Genomic DNA, 15583 nt, shown 5'->3' with positions numbered 1-15583 from the left:
GAGAGCTGGTCGGGCTGCGCCGTCCGGCCCCGGCACAGACACCCGCGGGGCTGCGGGAAGCCCAGGGCTGGAGCCCGTCGCGCTGCTGACGGTGGGACAGGGCGATGCCGCCACCGCCGCTCGACCACCGGTGAAACGCTGAAATAGCTCCTTCCCTGGCATCGCAGCAGGGATCGGGAGATGACGCTCCGCTCCCGCCCGGGGAAAAAGCCTTGGAATCCTTCTGTTACAGGTGTAGCACCTGTAACACCTGTGTCACCTACAGCCTAGGGTGAGCGGCACCTCCTGTGTGCAGGGCTCTGTTCTGCTACCCTGAACAAAAAGGAGAGTACCAAAGCCTTCGTTTAAAAGCAAGTCTGTTGCTCCGATGCAGGGGGAGGCTGGCAGCCACACACCTCTGCCGTTCAATGGTTGCACTTCCTAAGCAGCATTCATGTAGCTGGGGAAGATCAAGCAAAGCAAAATTGTATAGGGAGGATCAATCTCATTTATTAAACTAGTTGGTATATTTATCAACATGTGATACATACACAAATGCTTGGGACAAGCAGGTGCGATAAGGGGACAGACTAATCCTTTGCTGTGGATTTTTTTTACTTGAGGAACAGTGTTTGAACCCAAGTGCATCTCCCCAAGATGTTCCCTGAACGTTCACCAAGTAAATCCTGCACCTAGCATAGTTACCTACCCCAGGGATGATGCTTCATCATCATCCCAGCTCCAGCCAGAAAGCTGACACCGAGAGCTTGACCAGACCTCTGATGGGTGGAAGATGTGAGCTAAGCCTCAGGTCTCTCACTACAGTAAAAGTGTTCTCTGTCCCTCCCTCCCCCTATTTTATTTTAAAGGTGTCATCGCTCCCATTACCATCGTCATGTTTTTAATTTAAATTTCAAAAAAGTCGAGGTGGAGACCTAAAACCAGGGGAGGATTTTATGCTTCAAGTCCCAGTCCCAAATGGACACCTACCACAAACTGTGCATGGCCCTTAGAACTAAAGAAACAAAGCTACAATAATCTGTAAGCAGCTCTTAAATGGGATATTTGGTCTAGCTAACTTTGACAAAAATTAAAGGAAAAAAAAAAAGCACCTGAAATATTTATCTGGAGCTTTGAAAAGGGTTGTTTGGGCTTTCTATTTATAGTTCCATTACCCAATGTATACTTTGCCCCTAAATGAGAAGTGCAAAGATAGTGAAAGATAATCTGTCTTCTCACGTGAGACAGGCCTTTCCCCCCCAACTAGATTTATACACAAGTGCTTTGTTTTCCTGAGGTCAGCCATCAAAACCCCAGAGAACACATCTCTCCAGTTACTGTCTGCATTTGCAGGGTGACAGGGGAACCACAACACATACTTCAATTAAGAGGTCCAGTACCTCTTAGGTGTTATGACACTGGGTATCAAGTTTTATGTCTTAACAAGCTTAGTGTCACTGCCACATGATGTGGCGTTTAACTGTCTTTCAGATTTCTCAGGTTAAAGCCATGCTGATAAAATGCCACAGTGATCCCCTTCCATGTGGAAGTCAAGCTGCATTTCAATCCAGACATTCTTCCAATGTACCTGTTGGGTACCTGAACAGCTGCCTCGTTATGTACCCATTACATATAGTTCACTCCTCGGTAAGAGGGACCCTTGTCCCCTTGTTGCCAAGAGGGCCAATGGAATCCTGGGGTGTATAACAAAGAGTGTGGCCAGTAGGTCTAGAGAGGTCATTCTCCCCCTCTGCTCTGCCCTGGTGAGGCCACACCTGGAATACTGCATCCAGTTCTGGGCTCTCTAGTTCAAGAGAGACAAGGAACTACTAGAGCGAGTCCAGTAGAGGGCAACAAAGATGACTGAGGGATTGGATCATCTCCCTCATGGGGAAAGGCTGACAGAGCTGGGACTCCTTAGCCTGGAGAAGAGAAGGCTGAGGGGAGACTTTATTAATGCCTGGAAGTATCTAAAGGGTGGGTGTAAGGAGGATGGAACCAGACTCTTTTCAGTAGTTCCCAGTGACAGGACTAGGTACAAGCTGGAATATAGGAAATTCCATTTAAATATGAGGAAAATCTTGTTTATGGTGAGGGTGACAGAGCACTGGAACTGGCTGCCCAGGGAGGTGGTGGAGTCCCCTTCTCTGGAGATATTCAAGACCCACCTGGATGCAGTCCTGAGTGATGTGCTCTAGGGGATTCTGCTTTAGCATGGGAGTTGGACTAGATGATCTCTAGAGGTCCCTTTCAACTCTGACAATTCCATGATGCTGTGACCCAAAAAATAGGCATTGAGGATTCAATGTGCAATGTCTTATTTCCACACCAAATATGCTTCTCTTGACAATAAAAACAGCAGTTCTGAAAAAGTTTCCTTGTGGGTCTTCCCCTCTTACTCCTGCCAAGAACAGGGAAGCTGAATGACATGTTTGGGTGTGGCTACACCTTCCAAACTCAGATCTTGCCCTGGCTGAAGCACTCTCTGTTTTTGCTCTGGAGAGTGTAAGGTGATTTCCAGCTAATCTTCCAACACATCAAAAGAAGGAAGGAGGGAAGCAGGGTTTGGGAATGGGGGCAATTCCACACTGCTGGCAGCTACTGGAAATAATGTTTTCAAACTGTCCATTTGTAGAAATATTAAATTGGCACATTATGGTGCCAAGTTTCATGAGAAAGTTGAACTACATTTTTTAACCTGTGTCTTCTTGAAAAGTTGTCTGTGTTTTGTAGAACACTGATACACCTCTGGTTATATGAAGCACTGAAAACCAGCAACAATCCAGGGCAAAGTTAGTCCTGTAAAAACAAAGCGTGTAAAGCAGGAAGCGACACTAAGTCCTTAATCTACCATCTCACAGCATGACCTATATTTTTTCCACTGAAGCCTCCAAAAAGGCAAAGGATTTTGTTTCATGACCACATTATGTGATCTTGGATTAACATCATGGTTATAGAATCACAGGGGTTGGAAAGGACCTCTGAAGAGGTCCCAGCAGCATATTTTTCAGGATAATTCATAGACATTTATAGGTAAATTGAGCAGACACACAACCCCCTTCCCAAGGCTGATTTTTTGTTGGATTCTGGAAAAGCTCCTGAACACCCATTTCCAAGAAGTGCTAAACCTCTGATACTTTCTGGACAGCACAGAACCCCAAAAAGGATGCAATGCTAATCCTGACTTCACACCATGTAGCAGACAATGTCTGTACACCTTTAGACTATTTTGCTACCTGCAGTAACTACTGCGCTTTTATAAAGGGCAAACAACAAGTATTTTAGTATGAGAACTGTTCAAGTAAGTTTTAATAGAGTGCACCAGTGAATCAAGATGACTTGCATCAGATTTTGTTTCAATGAACATCAGATTAAAAAAAAAAAAAAAGGGGCTACAGTTCTTTCTTTCCAAACACCACCCTTTTTTCTAAGGCAACAATACACGTCCATTTCCGAACATAACTGTTACATAGGAAAGCTACATCACAGTACAGTATGTAAAGTCCATCTCAGTCAAGAAGCCATTAGAGAATGGCACATTTACTACACTTACAGCCTTCTAACTTAGGGTTACAGAGTTTACCACAGCTTTTTTTTTAATTTTTATTTTTTTAAAGTGACAGTTTCTTAATGAACTTTCTATTCTTCACAAGAGTGTGCAGATGGGGCCCATATGTTGATATTACAGTAATTACGACATTAAATAACATTGCACAACCAACCTCTATGGTTAATTCAGTACAAAATAACAAGTATTAAAATGTACCAGTACTAGTGGTTTTACATAGTTTATAATCATTAATTATGAAGGAAAAAAAAAGTGGGTTTTGTTTTTTTTCTTCTCTTTTCTGTAGGCAAGTGCCTAATTACAAAGCTGCACATTACAGGCATAATGATGTGGAATAAATACAAGAAATCTAGTAAAATATTAAACACAAACGGGTTACATGGGAACAAACTGTACAACCACAAAAGCATAAATCAACAATTTATCATTATAAACAATGTATGTTTAGCTGTAAAATATTATGTGGAATTGCATGTACTCTTTGGGGGCACATGTTCCAAAAGCCAAGCTAATTCCTGAGGTGGTATTATTAACTTATACAATTGGTCAACACTTGAGATCATCTTGTGCTATTAAACAGTCCCAATATTAATATATTTCCATAAAATGGAATTTATAGTATTCTGAAGGCAGCAAAGACGTGATATTTTATACTATGATATTCAAATGAAATAATTCTGGTTCTCCATTTTGGTGCTACATTTGTTAACGGGCCATGGGAGTAAGCACTGTCATTTGCAGACAGAACATCACTTACTCCTGGTTTCTGTTCCCCCACAGCTCTGAGCTGGCCCAAGGCAGAACAAAGTTTTTAAACTTTTAAGTGCCATCACTGTAAACATGTTTTGTTTTGGTTTTTCCCCCAACTAAACACTGTCCAATAACAAGGATAAGAGCCAAAGGTAAGCAGGAACAGTCTCGTGTAGAACAAAAGCCACTTAGTCATCGACTTTTGGTTCAAATAATGAACAAACTTTAAATAATTAAAAATGGTCATGCTACAGTTGTGAAAACTATTTTTGTGCATTGGACTCAGGACACAAGTTTTTTAAAAAACACATAATAGAGGTAAGACTTATAAAAACCACCAAAAATGTCAATGACAGGGAAGGACTTTTCCAACTCAAAGCATCAAACATACATTTCTGTGCAGAAATCTAGACAACTATACAAGATCAGAATTTAAGCAGTCATCTTTTTATTATACAACTCTATGAACATAAAATGAACAGAATGCTCTATATACTTACCTGTACATGTGAACATAACTTCTTTAGCTACAGTTATTTAATATAGGTCATACTGGATTTAATTTTACAATTCTGAATAACTATGTATAACCTTATTGCAATAAGGGCAATTTCTACATGGGGAGTTTCACAGGCCAATCACATTAGGCGTAACCAGTACATTCAAAGTGTAGATCATGTATGAATCTTCCCTGATCCCAAAAAAATCTAGGTTCTCTTTACAGCTTAAGCTCATTTGCTATCTTGGATGCAATGTTCTTAAATGCGATAGAAGTCCCAGATATTCTCTTGAAACGAACTCCGTTGAGCGACAATCGCGGCAGTTTGCAGACTTCCATCTCCCACTGAACGAGGCTATCTTGTCGTGCATCACCATGAACACAGAAGAGCAAAAACCTCTCTTTTTGTTCATAATCACAGTTATTAGCATCTAACACTTTCCGAATCTCTCTCATCATATCGTTTGGGTCCATAGAACTAGTGGTCTTCATACTCCACGTGAACCGCAAGGAGCGTGGCTTCGAATCTTTGCTGTCCTCCTTCTCTCTGTCTTTTGGCTCCCCAGAAACACTCCTGGAAGAAGTGACATACAGAGCAGTCAAAAATAAAAGCAGTGCAGCCAAGAGACAGAAGAGAAATACAGTTCTAGAACAAGGGTTTCTAAACTGCAACTGACACATCACTAGTCAAATGCAAGGTAATTCAAGGAGCTGAAAGGATACTGTTGGCACAGTTGTGCAACACCTCCTGTGCTCATGTGCTTTGGAACAGCACTGTGGTGGTACACAAGCAAAGCAAGTTTGGAAACCCCTGCTCTAAAACGTTCTGATGACAACATGTGCAATGGTAACTGCAGCAGACATGTTACTCCATACTGCTCCAAAGAAAGTGGAATCTATGTAAAAGCATGACTGAAGTTCTGCTGATTTCATGATCTGGAGCATGCCATACACCAACAAAACTGAAGTTGAGGGACACAATCCTGAAGCATAAATCATACTGTAAAAGCAGCAGCAGAAGAAAGCCTACCCCGCGATTCACAACCCTTCAGTTAATTCTCTCCCCTCTTTAACCCCTTTCGCAGTTATTATGTATTTTTGACCTCTCTCTGTAAAAAGACCTTATAACAATATGATTTAACTGATGGAAGTAGAATTTTGTATTGTAATTTGTTCATAAACAGCTTGTCTGTCAACCAGTTGAGTACACAGGCAGCAGCTTTTTCACAGAATGAAGAGTGACATGTAGACACAAAGTATTCTAGTTGATACAATAGCTTGGAGAAAATTCCAAGGGAGTAATTTCCAAAGAATGTTCTTACTTTGATACTTTCTTACTGAATAGATTCTTTATTTCCTTGTAGAAAGCATTTTGAGAAACAGCACTGTTTATTTTAAAGGAATTCCACAGCCAACTGTTTCTGTTGTCCCAGGTACATAAGGAGCCTGATGACTCTCCATCTGTCACCGGGGAAAGGTGCTGTTCTCATTTTGATAGTCTATTATAAAACTGTCACCATTCAGAGAGGAGTCAAAACAAGCATTTTTAACTTAACTTTCAGTGTGATCCCCAAAGAACCACATCGATATTAAGGGATAGACCATGGCAAAGGTAAGACCTCAAACGACTCTTAGCCCAAAAACAGACACTGTAGGATGACAAAAAGTAGAGGAAGCTAGACAGTGAAAGCAAGAGCTGAAAGCAACTTCACACTTCATTTCATTTGAACATTTAATTAATCTCTTTTCCCTTTCCACCTCAAGAATTCGACAGCTAATAGACTTTGAATTGAAAAGGGCTAATGTGGATAAAATGCATTGTGTATTATACAATGTATCCTGTTAAGAACATGCTGCTTTTTTAAAAAAAATTAAGGCTTTCTGTTTTGAAAACTAAGTGGATACTTTCTGCAAGTGACCAGTTTAAAAATTGCAAACTACAATGCCTGTTCATTAGAGAGCATAAAAATAAAGTTATGCACTGTGTTAAGCACACCAAAAATGCAGAATCAAATGCTGAAACATGGCAAAAGAGCAGATATGCTGGAAAATGAGCATATGAAAGAATGCTTTATTATTAACAAAGTGTCTGTAGATGCCATACAAATTCAATACTTAGCAGTCACCACCCTTTTTGTCTGAATGTCACTTATTTCAATGCAAAGTGACATTCATTTCTCAGAGACTACAAGGTGTTTACTTCTGGCAAACAGCAGCTTTAGTAATTAACACAGTATGTAACTATAGTAAAAATTTAATATATATGTATAAGCACACAGACACAAAGCATACTATATTTTCCACTGAAGCCAAAAGTAAACACCATTAAATATTTATAAGCCAAAACATGATTTTAAGGGCCTAAATGGTTGGTTAGCTCCTACAGAGGGCTTTAATATTCAAAGGAATACGCTTTAATAAAGTTTTATATTAAATACTTCGCAAGAAAGCAAAAATTAGGGATAAAGGACCTCACCAAGACCCCCTCCCCCCATATTAAAAACCATTTTGGAAATGCAGTTTACTTAAGCACTATTCTATTTTACATTCTGATTTTAAATCTTTAAGAAATAACTAAAACCTTGATGCAAAAGACCTAGCAGCGAAGTATTAATAGTGGCTCCTCACCTTGAGGTGTCAGTTCTGCCACTGGCTTCGCCTTCACTTGGATCCCTCAAAACAAAGTTAAGGTTGAGATTCAATGATAAAGGTGAAAAATAAAAGTTAAGAAAACCTACATCTAGAACAATGTTAAATAGCTACTGAACAAAAAAAATAAAAATAAATCAGTATAATAATGTCAAGTCTAGTACTGTTTAAGAGTACTTTTTCACAGCTATAATTTTCATTTATGATACCTTGACTTCTTTCAGCTCTGACATGTAGTTGTTTAAATCTATTTTTGTTTTTTAAACTGATGGTAAAATTAACACATTGTTCTCAATCTACTGCAGACAGAGCAATGGCCACACGTAATTCCAGCAAGCACAGAGGAGCAGTCGATCAAGGTGGTCTGGGGAGGTTGAGGGGGGCTCCACTCTGCACCCTTCTGGGCAAGGCATTTAGACTTCAGTCCTGAAAGCACTTTGGTACATGCTCATGCTTAAGCACACTTGAGTAATTAAAGGTAACATGTGCCTAAGAGTTTGCAAGACCAAATGTTTGGAGCCGAGTTTAGAAAAGTTACTTCAACATCCGCTTAACTTAAGCAAATCAGCTGTTACATTGACTTTGGTATGATTAGTAGTGAGTTTGAGGTTAAGCATAACTTTTTTTTTAACTTCTTGAATTAGAGCTGTACTTGACCAATGAACTATTTTGTATAACACCTTTTTAGTCTGAAGCAACTTAAAAAAATATCCATCGATTTTTATAAGCCACCTATGTATGTTCCTAGTGCTGCTGTACAAACATTTTACTACCCAATTTCAAGTAGCTAATTAATACCTTCAAAACACAAATACTTCGGTAACTAACATCAAGATAAGTACCATTTGACATAAACCACTGAAACAAAACATTTCAATATCCTATTCATTAAGCATTCACATTATGCATTTGTTTTATATACTTACCAGAAAAGGCATTTACCTCTGCCAAGATAAAATAAAGAGTCTTTCATGACACCTTCTAATCAAAGTATGCTTTAAATCATTATTTTCTGAACAGTACAGCAGTTAAAAGGCATGCAGTTATGCAATCCAACTAAAAGAAAAGCACCCTCCCCAAACTCCATCCTTGTAATCCCAGCCACTGGAAGTCTACAACAGTCCAAAGTTTAAAAAAGAAAAAACACAACAAAACACCAACAAAAAACCCCACCATCAGCAGCAACAAAACCAAACAAAAACCCTACAAGATTTCCTGTAGAGGAAAATGTATTTTAGCAGCACAAAATATAATAGGAAATTGTATGAAAATGTTCTATAGTAAAGGTAATTTAAAAATACATAAATTTATAATAAGTTAATTCTAAACACATAGATTACAATATAATTTTAATATTGTAGTTTAACATCATGAAAACACTTTGATCTGAATCTTAAAAAAAAAAAAGTCAATATACCATTCCTTGCAAATAACAATGAGCTATAATGCAAAAAAAACCCATCCTGTGCTCTTGTAATTGGTTAGTTACTTAACAGAAAATACTATTGCTCCCACTGGGAGATCTATACTGACAACACAGTTGACTAACTCTGCTGTAACTTTTTTTCTTTTTAAAACCAGAAAGCAGACTCTCCCCCTCCAATTATATAAGTGCTGCAATAACAGAGGTTTATAATCCTTTATCTTCAGGTTTCTGAAAAAAGGATATAATTCACATACTTTTTCTTTTGTCATCTTGGCAGTATTGCTTAGACACACACTGATGCACTGTCAGCTCACCAAGTTAAATCAATTTTATAAGGAACATGGCTGCAATTTTAGCTTTCTCTCTTCCTTTCCTTTGTAATATCACCTTATGCCATTCGTATTTTGCTTACAAATTTGGAATTAGTAGCTTAACTTGTCCTTAAATTGATTCTTCTTTGCCACACAAATAATAGATTTCAATACATAAAAGCATAATTCTGCAAAGCAAATTGAGGTTTGTAAGATGCAATTGTTGTAAAGCTGACAATAATGCAGTAAGGACACATCTGTAAATAGGATTAAGAATTGTAAGTATATCTCTGTTAGAAAGAGGCAAACTGAAAATGAAGTCCCCTGTTGGGGAATCTACTGTGACTGCTAAGTCAACAGTCACTTGGTATTTATTATATTTGAAAATCTTTCCCAGTACCTCTTCTCACGGTATTATTACTGTTAGCATCATCACAGGAATGAATGCAGGTCTGGGATGTGTGCATCTTCTTCTTTCAGAAGCCTGAACTTGCATTTGAAGAAGCTGATAACACGACCCTAGAGGCTGCATGATACTAAAATATTAGTATTTCCAGACATCCAGACTTCTGCTCACTTCTAAACTTCTCATTTATTCACACATTTTGGAATTCCCTGAAATAATTTGTAACTACTGATTCCCTTTAAGCACAGCAATACAATAATCCTAAATACAACCCTTGCAACCCAGTTAAAAGTAAAACATTGTTACCATTAAATAATTACTCATTTTAAAGTCACTGCTTTTGGTATTTACGTTCATTTAGTTTAAACTTAATTGTAGCATCTTTCTATTTTAGCTGTAAAGCATGAACAAAAAAACCTTTGGAGTAGCATTCTCTTTCTCCTTTAAGATAAAGAAGCTAAATAGCTGGTCAAACATAATGCTTACAACACACACAGAGAAGTAAAACAAGGCAGGATCTGGAAGGAAGCACAAAACAAGCAGCATTCTATCTAAATTTACATTTACTTCAGACTTCAACTAGAAATACTCATTGACTTTGCACTTACGGCCCTAGTGATAGGCTGGGTTTTTTGATATTTATTATTTGTTTTTTCTCTTAAAAATCGAGGTACTAACCTGCGAACAAACTTGGAAGTTATCTTGCTTATTAAGCCAGTTGATGTCCCTCTTCTAGCATGTGCAAAAGCACCGGTTTCATGTGAAGGTGAGGCGGGCGGTCCATTGTAAGTGGCATTGCGCCGCTCCCTTAGCTGCTCACCATGGAAAGTGCTTCGACTTGAACTCCCCCGAGGAAAGCGGGTTCGGTCTGGAGTGGTAGTGCTAATACTATGAGCAGATGGGGAAGCAGCAGGCACTCTTTGAGTTGCACTGCTGGGAAAACAGAAGCATAAATAAAGAGAAAGGCTATGCTAAAAAAACCTCCCAGCTGACAACCATTTCTCAGATAGGAAGAAAACCCTTGCTTTTGAGGTGTTGGGTTTTTTTTTCCAACCTGAATCTGCTGCTGATTTGCTTTTATGATTCATACTCAGAAATAATCAAGTGACATTTTCATTGCAAAATCAAATTAACTCAAGTATGAAGAGCAGTTAAAAAAGTATATACAGATCATAGGACAAAGAAAAAAGCCTGTAGTAGGATCTGAAAGTGTTCCCAGACCCATTCTGCCAAAACACATTCATCAAAACCTTTAACACACAAGCACTTCAAAAACTAAAGATATTTCTTAAGAAGCAATTATCTAGTTCACATAAATGTATAAAGCGATTTGGGCAGTTAACAGTAGGAGCAACTATATGATGGTGCTTTTAGATAGAAATGAGCCCAGCAACCTACAAAACCAAGAGGTTAACATTTAAGTATTTCATTTGAGTTTATGGTGGTCTGTGCTGTACAGGCCTGTCTAAATTAAGTTAAATTTTTAGCAACTTAAGTTTTCCAGAAGCTTCCAGAGGGAGGCAGTCAAGGAACTTTTTTAACTGTGCCATGCAAATGTGTGATGAACAAAATCAGGCTTAAATCATCTGTAGTACCCACACTACTTCAGCAAACTACTCATTCGAAACAGAAGGCAAGGTGACAGTTCTGAATAGATTGCAAACATACTGAAGCACACCATGAACCGAACAACACCATTTTTACAGTGCACAGCATTAAAGGAATATTAATCAATATCTTACCTTGGTCGGTAAGCTTCAGTGCCATCTTTGATGGTTGGCAGTGTAACTTTTATAGGATGACCAGAGGCAGACATGGACTTCTGATGTCGAGGTCGTGTTGATACAGCAGAAGCTACTGCAGAGCCTGCAGAAGATGTGCTACTTGCAGACATTTCTGTTAGGCTTTTGCCATGGCAGCAAGGCAGAAAGGAGGGACAAATGAAAAGGGGAAAAGTTAGTGTAAAAGTCCACAGAAAAAAGGGAAAATAACAACTACTTTTTTCTTTTAGAACACAGCAAGTGCTGTTTAAATAACAAGTCAGCTAAAGTAAAGAACACATCATTTGGGGAAAATTATGTTAATCAAATCACTATATATGTTAAATCAGGTTTTTCCACTTCTTCCAAGATCAAAGTTTACACACACATTATTCAAAGTAACGAGGAAAGACTATGAAAAGTACATGAAAGTGGTAAAAAATACCAAACAAGAAATTTTCAAAAGACTTTAAAAGATTGATTAAATAGACTCTCTTTTTGTGAAGTGAATACCCTTATTTTCAGTTAAAACTCACACAACTAGAACTTGAAACATTTGGATTGGTGTTACATTATCACTTCACAGAGACTGTTTTTAAAGGATCAAGTTATACTTCTCCTCTGGACTACCCCAAGCACTGCTGTGAAGCCAACCTTTTCAAAAGACAGTTTCTTCTACTGATACATTTATTTCTGCTTCGTGTAAGTGCCAAGGAAGGGATAAAAGTAGTGGCAAAACTACTGTGTTACTAAGTTTTAAAACCAAAGTCAAATGACTGAAAACAAGTTACAGCTTTGCCTCTACAAGTGTAAAGTAAAATGCATTAATAATATATTAGCAAAAACAGACCCAAAGCTAAGTAATACCTATACCAAAGAAGTAGATTTTGGATGAATAATTAAATGACACAAGATGTTCAGCTACATCAAATTCAAATGCAACACAATGTTTTGTAGGAAAGGCAAATGCACAACTCAAAATAAAATTCTTCTTTTTTTCAGAATAAGCTCAAAGAGCTGAGCATATTCATTGCACTGATGAAAGGAAGAGGGATTAAGAGTTGTCTATATTTTCAATACTATAAAAAAGGGAATATAAAATTGTAAAATTAAAAATTTTGAAATAAAATCCCTTCTCATTATAGATTTTTGGTATTAAATCTATTGAAAGAAAAACTTATTCTTCGTGTGATCAGAAAAATTGTTTTGGTATATATTTTAAACCAAAATCTAAAAAGCATTATCTTCTTTCTCTTTAAAAAAGGATTGCTACAAATTTTCTTCAAATATTTTAAACTATACAGAAAAGTTTGAAATTATAATTTTGAAGATGTCTACCTAATACTTTGAAAACAAATACTGACAATCAGTTTTCTGCTTTTTAATGTACCTCCTTAAAGCAATTCAAATAGTTGTACTTGTTCAATTGCTCTTAATACAGCAGCCCTATACTTTCCCCATTTCCAGAATTAATTGTATCATTGAAAAATTCCAACTCTAAGACAGAAAAGAAAACCAACTAGTTTAGTAGATCATGTTCTTTCATGCTAGGGATTTTCTGGTTCATTTTACCTTAACTGTTTTATTTAAATAGCTTGAGAAAATAAGAATATGAGCTATTACTTTAAAATGTAAAAAATCCAGTTTATACAACTGTTTTATTTTTCAGTCAGGTACATGGCTGAATAACCCCAAAGAAGAACAAAGAACCTACTTTAGAAGACGTAACTGTAGCAGTGTTAAATACAATAGCGTTCAACAAAACATACTAAACTGAGTGTAATTATCATCCCACAAACAGAAATTGGTTACCATCACCACCAAAATATTGTTTATGCCACAAAATTATATGGAAAAGGATTAACAAGTCTTAAAAAATTCAACTTTGTCATTACTAGGAGAAATGAAAAAGGAGCAGACAGACAACACTGTGACGGTGACATCTGAAGTTCACCACAGCAGAACTGCCTACTTAGATGTGAGTGTAGTTACTTTACTCTGCTGGAAGACAAACTTTGGTAATAAATGTGATTTCATAAAAAGATGCAAAGGCAGATGTACACATTTAGTTATAAATTTAATCACAAACATAGAAAATGCAGTGGAAGCCAAAACAAAAACATACAGTCATACTTCACATATTTCACACCACGCTTCAAAATGGTATTGTGCATAACCTGCTTTTTCTACACCTCAGTTCTTGTATCCAAATTAATAAGCAAGACAAGTTGAAGAATACCTGTTGTCCTTCCCATTCTGTATTGCTGAATAGCGATCTGAAGAACGTTCACAAACATAAGTGTTCCTCCTTGTCATTCCACTACCAGAAAATACATTATTCTAGAAGAAAATTAAGATTAAAATTAAATACTTTCTTCTACTATACATTATGTTGTACAAAAATGTAAGCATTGGAAGCAAATAAAAAGAATGTTTCAGGTATTTGTATACCTTCTTAAAGTATTCAAATGTGCTAGGTTAATCTGTTGACACAAGTTATTTCTAGCCTAAGCTGTATTCTCCCAATTGCTCATTCACCTTATCATTACTGTACCATTGAGAGTATGCTCAAAGATAGGGCTATTTCATTGTGCTGACTCTTGCTTTGCTAAGATTATTATCCAATTCCCATATATTATTACTGTACTAATATATTACTGAATTATTTGTCTCTGATTCGGAAAGTTGACTTCCTCATAGATACACAAGAATTAGAAACCAGAAAAAAACCACTCCATATTGGCTCTGTTTTTATGTTCTTTCCCTAAATACCCACTTCTTGTCTTGACAGATCTTCAGCTTGCCCAAGTGCAGATATTCTTGTGCTTACTGTTATATTACTGTCAGAAGAAGTGGGGGGGAAGGGAAAGGTTTATTTTAAAAGACAACTACTGTAGCCCATTTCTGTCTGCCAGTGAAAGTTACCAGAAATAGACTGAGTGGCTTATTTAGTAACCATTATGTCTGTAGTAACCTTAGGCTGCAGATTTAGTTTAAATAGGGAAAAATAAATACAACAACCCCAAAGCACAGACACTCACACTGGGAACTGTAGTTGATTTCTTTCTTTCAGGACCCACAAGTGGACTTGCAGCCATCTCTCCTTTGGATCCCACTGTAGTGCTGCTATGTTTGCGTGAGACATCTTTGTCCCAGTCTTCTTTCTGTTCATTTTCCACACTATTTGCCTGAGCCCTTTTTGTGTATGACACAGCAGGAGGAATCGAAGGACCAACTGCCAAATAAAAACAGTATTAATAAATACCTAAAAATAATAGCTGCATTTCTCTTGCCCAAAATAGTCTAAATATAATTCCCTGAGTCAAAAAAAGTACTTGAAAAACCATGACACAAACTTGGCACATATACCAACCTATTAAATTAATCTTTGACAGCCTACTCTCTTTTTACCCACTCTCTCTCCATTACCAATTTGGAGTTCAGAACTAGTTCCAATTTCATGTTAATACATACATCTAGAAGAATATTTTAATTCTTATTTTAAACCTGTGCAATATTATGAAAAATTAAGAAGAGGATACTTTTCAAATTATTTTTGTCAGTTCTTTTTGCCACGTACCTTTTCCTCTAAACACTGCCAAAGATCTTTTTTCCCCAAAAACCCTAGAGCTATTGGAAAAATTGAAGTTCTTTCCCCCTCATCATACTTTAAAAATGCTTTGGGGCGAATCCTTAATCAGTAGAATCTTACATTCCCTTGAAATAAAACTACATCAGCTGATGATCTTCACAATATTGATTACTTTTTTGGAAAAACCAACAACACACTTTTCATTTAATGTTTTAAATATGCACTCCTTTTTCCTTTCACCGGAAAATGTTTCCTGAACACTTAGCAAAATGGTTGTCTCCGAGAAACGAATGATTTGGCTCCAACTTCAAATGTACTGATAAACATAACAGTCTGCAGCCTTTGAATTGATCCAGACCGATATTTTGCCATTACTTCCCAAACAGGAAATATCCTCGAGCTCTTATTTAGTGAGTCAAACAAGTAACAAATCAAAACCATTAAATCTGTAAATTACACTGACCCCGATTTACCACAGAAATGTTGATACAAACAAAAACACCACAGGGGAGCACGATAAGATACACAACAAATGCACAGAGTGGTGGACCAGCCAGGTTCACAAAACACTGCACATTCAGGCTGGAATTGGGTATGTTACTTTACTTGTTGGAATGTCATCCCCACCATGATCGCTGAACCG

At 37.4% G+C, this 15583-nt stretch overlaps 1 protein-coding gene across 1 annotated transcript in view; it reads right to left on the bottom strand.

Moving 5' to 3' along the window:
* Window positions 1–4411: 4411 nt before the first annotated feature.
* MARK1 (MAP/microtubule affinity-regulating kinase 1) overlaps window positions 4412–15583 on the bottom strand; it is a 31794-nt gene continuing 20622 nt past the window's right edge. The window contains exons 12-18 of the mRNA XM_009994753.1: window positions 15568–15583; window positions 14390–14583; window positions 13588–13688; window positions 11331–11492; window positions 10267–10521; window positions 7425–7469; window positions 4412–5370 (exon numbers count right to left, since the gene is read on the bottom strand). The exon at window positions 15568–15583 is cut by the window's right edge and continues 1 nt beyond it. Coding sequence (XP_009993055.1) covers window positions 5016–5370; window positions 7425–7469; window positions 10267–10521; window positions 11331–11492; window positions 13588–13688; window positions 14390–14583; window positions 15568–15583 — 1128 coding nt within the window. The 3' untranslated portion in view covers window positions 4412–5015. The remainder of the gene's footprint in view (window positions 5371–7424; window positions 7470–10266; window positions 10522–11330; window positions 11493–13587; window positions 13689–14389; window positions 14584–15567) is intronic.

The sequence above is a fragment of the Chaetura pelagica genome, unplaced genomic scaffold, assembly GCF_000747805.2.
Source record: "Chaetura pelagica isolate M959 unplaced genomic scaffold, ChaPel_1.0 scaffold2, whole genome shotgun sequence".
In the NCBI taxonomy this organism is placed as follows: domain Eukaryota; kingdom Metazoa; phylum Chordata; class Aves; order Apodiformes; family Apodidae; genus Chaetura; species Chaetura pelagica.
The sequence above is the reverse complement of the archived record's forward strand: the minus strand, read 5'-3'. Positions and strand labels throughout refer to the sequence as shown.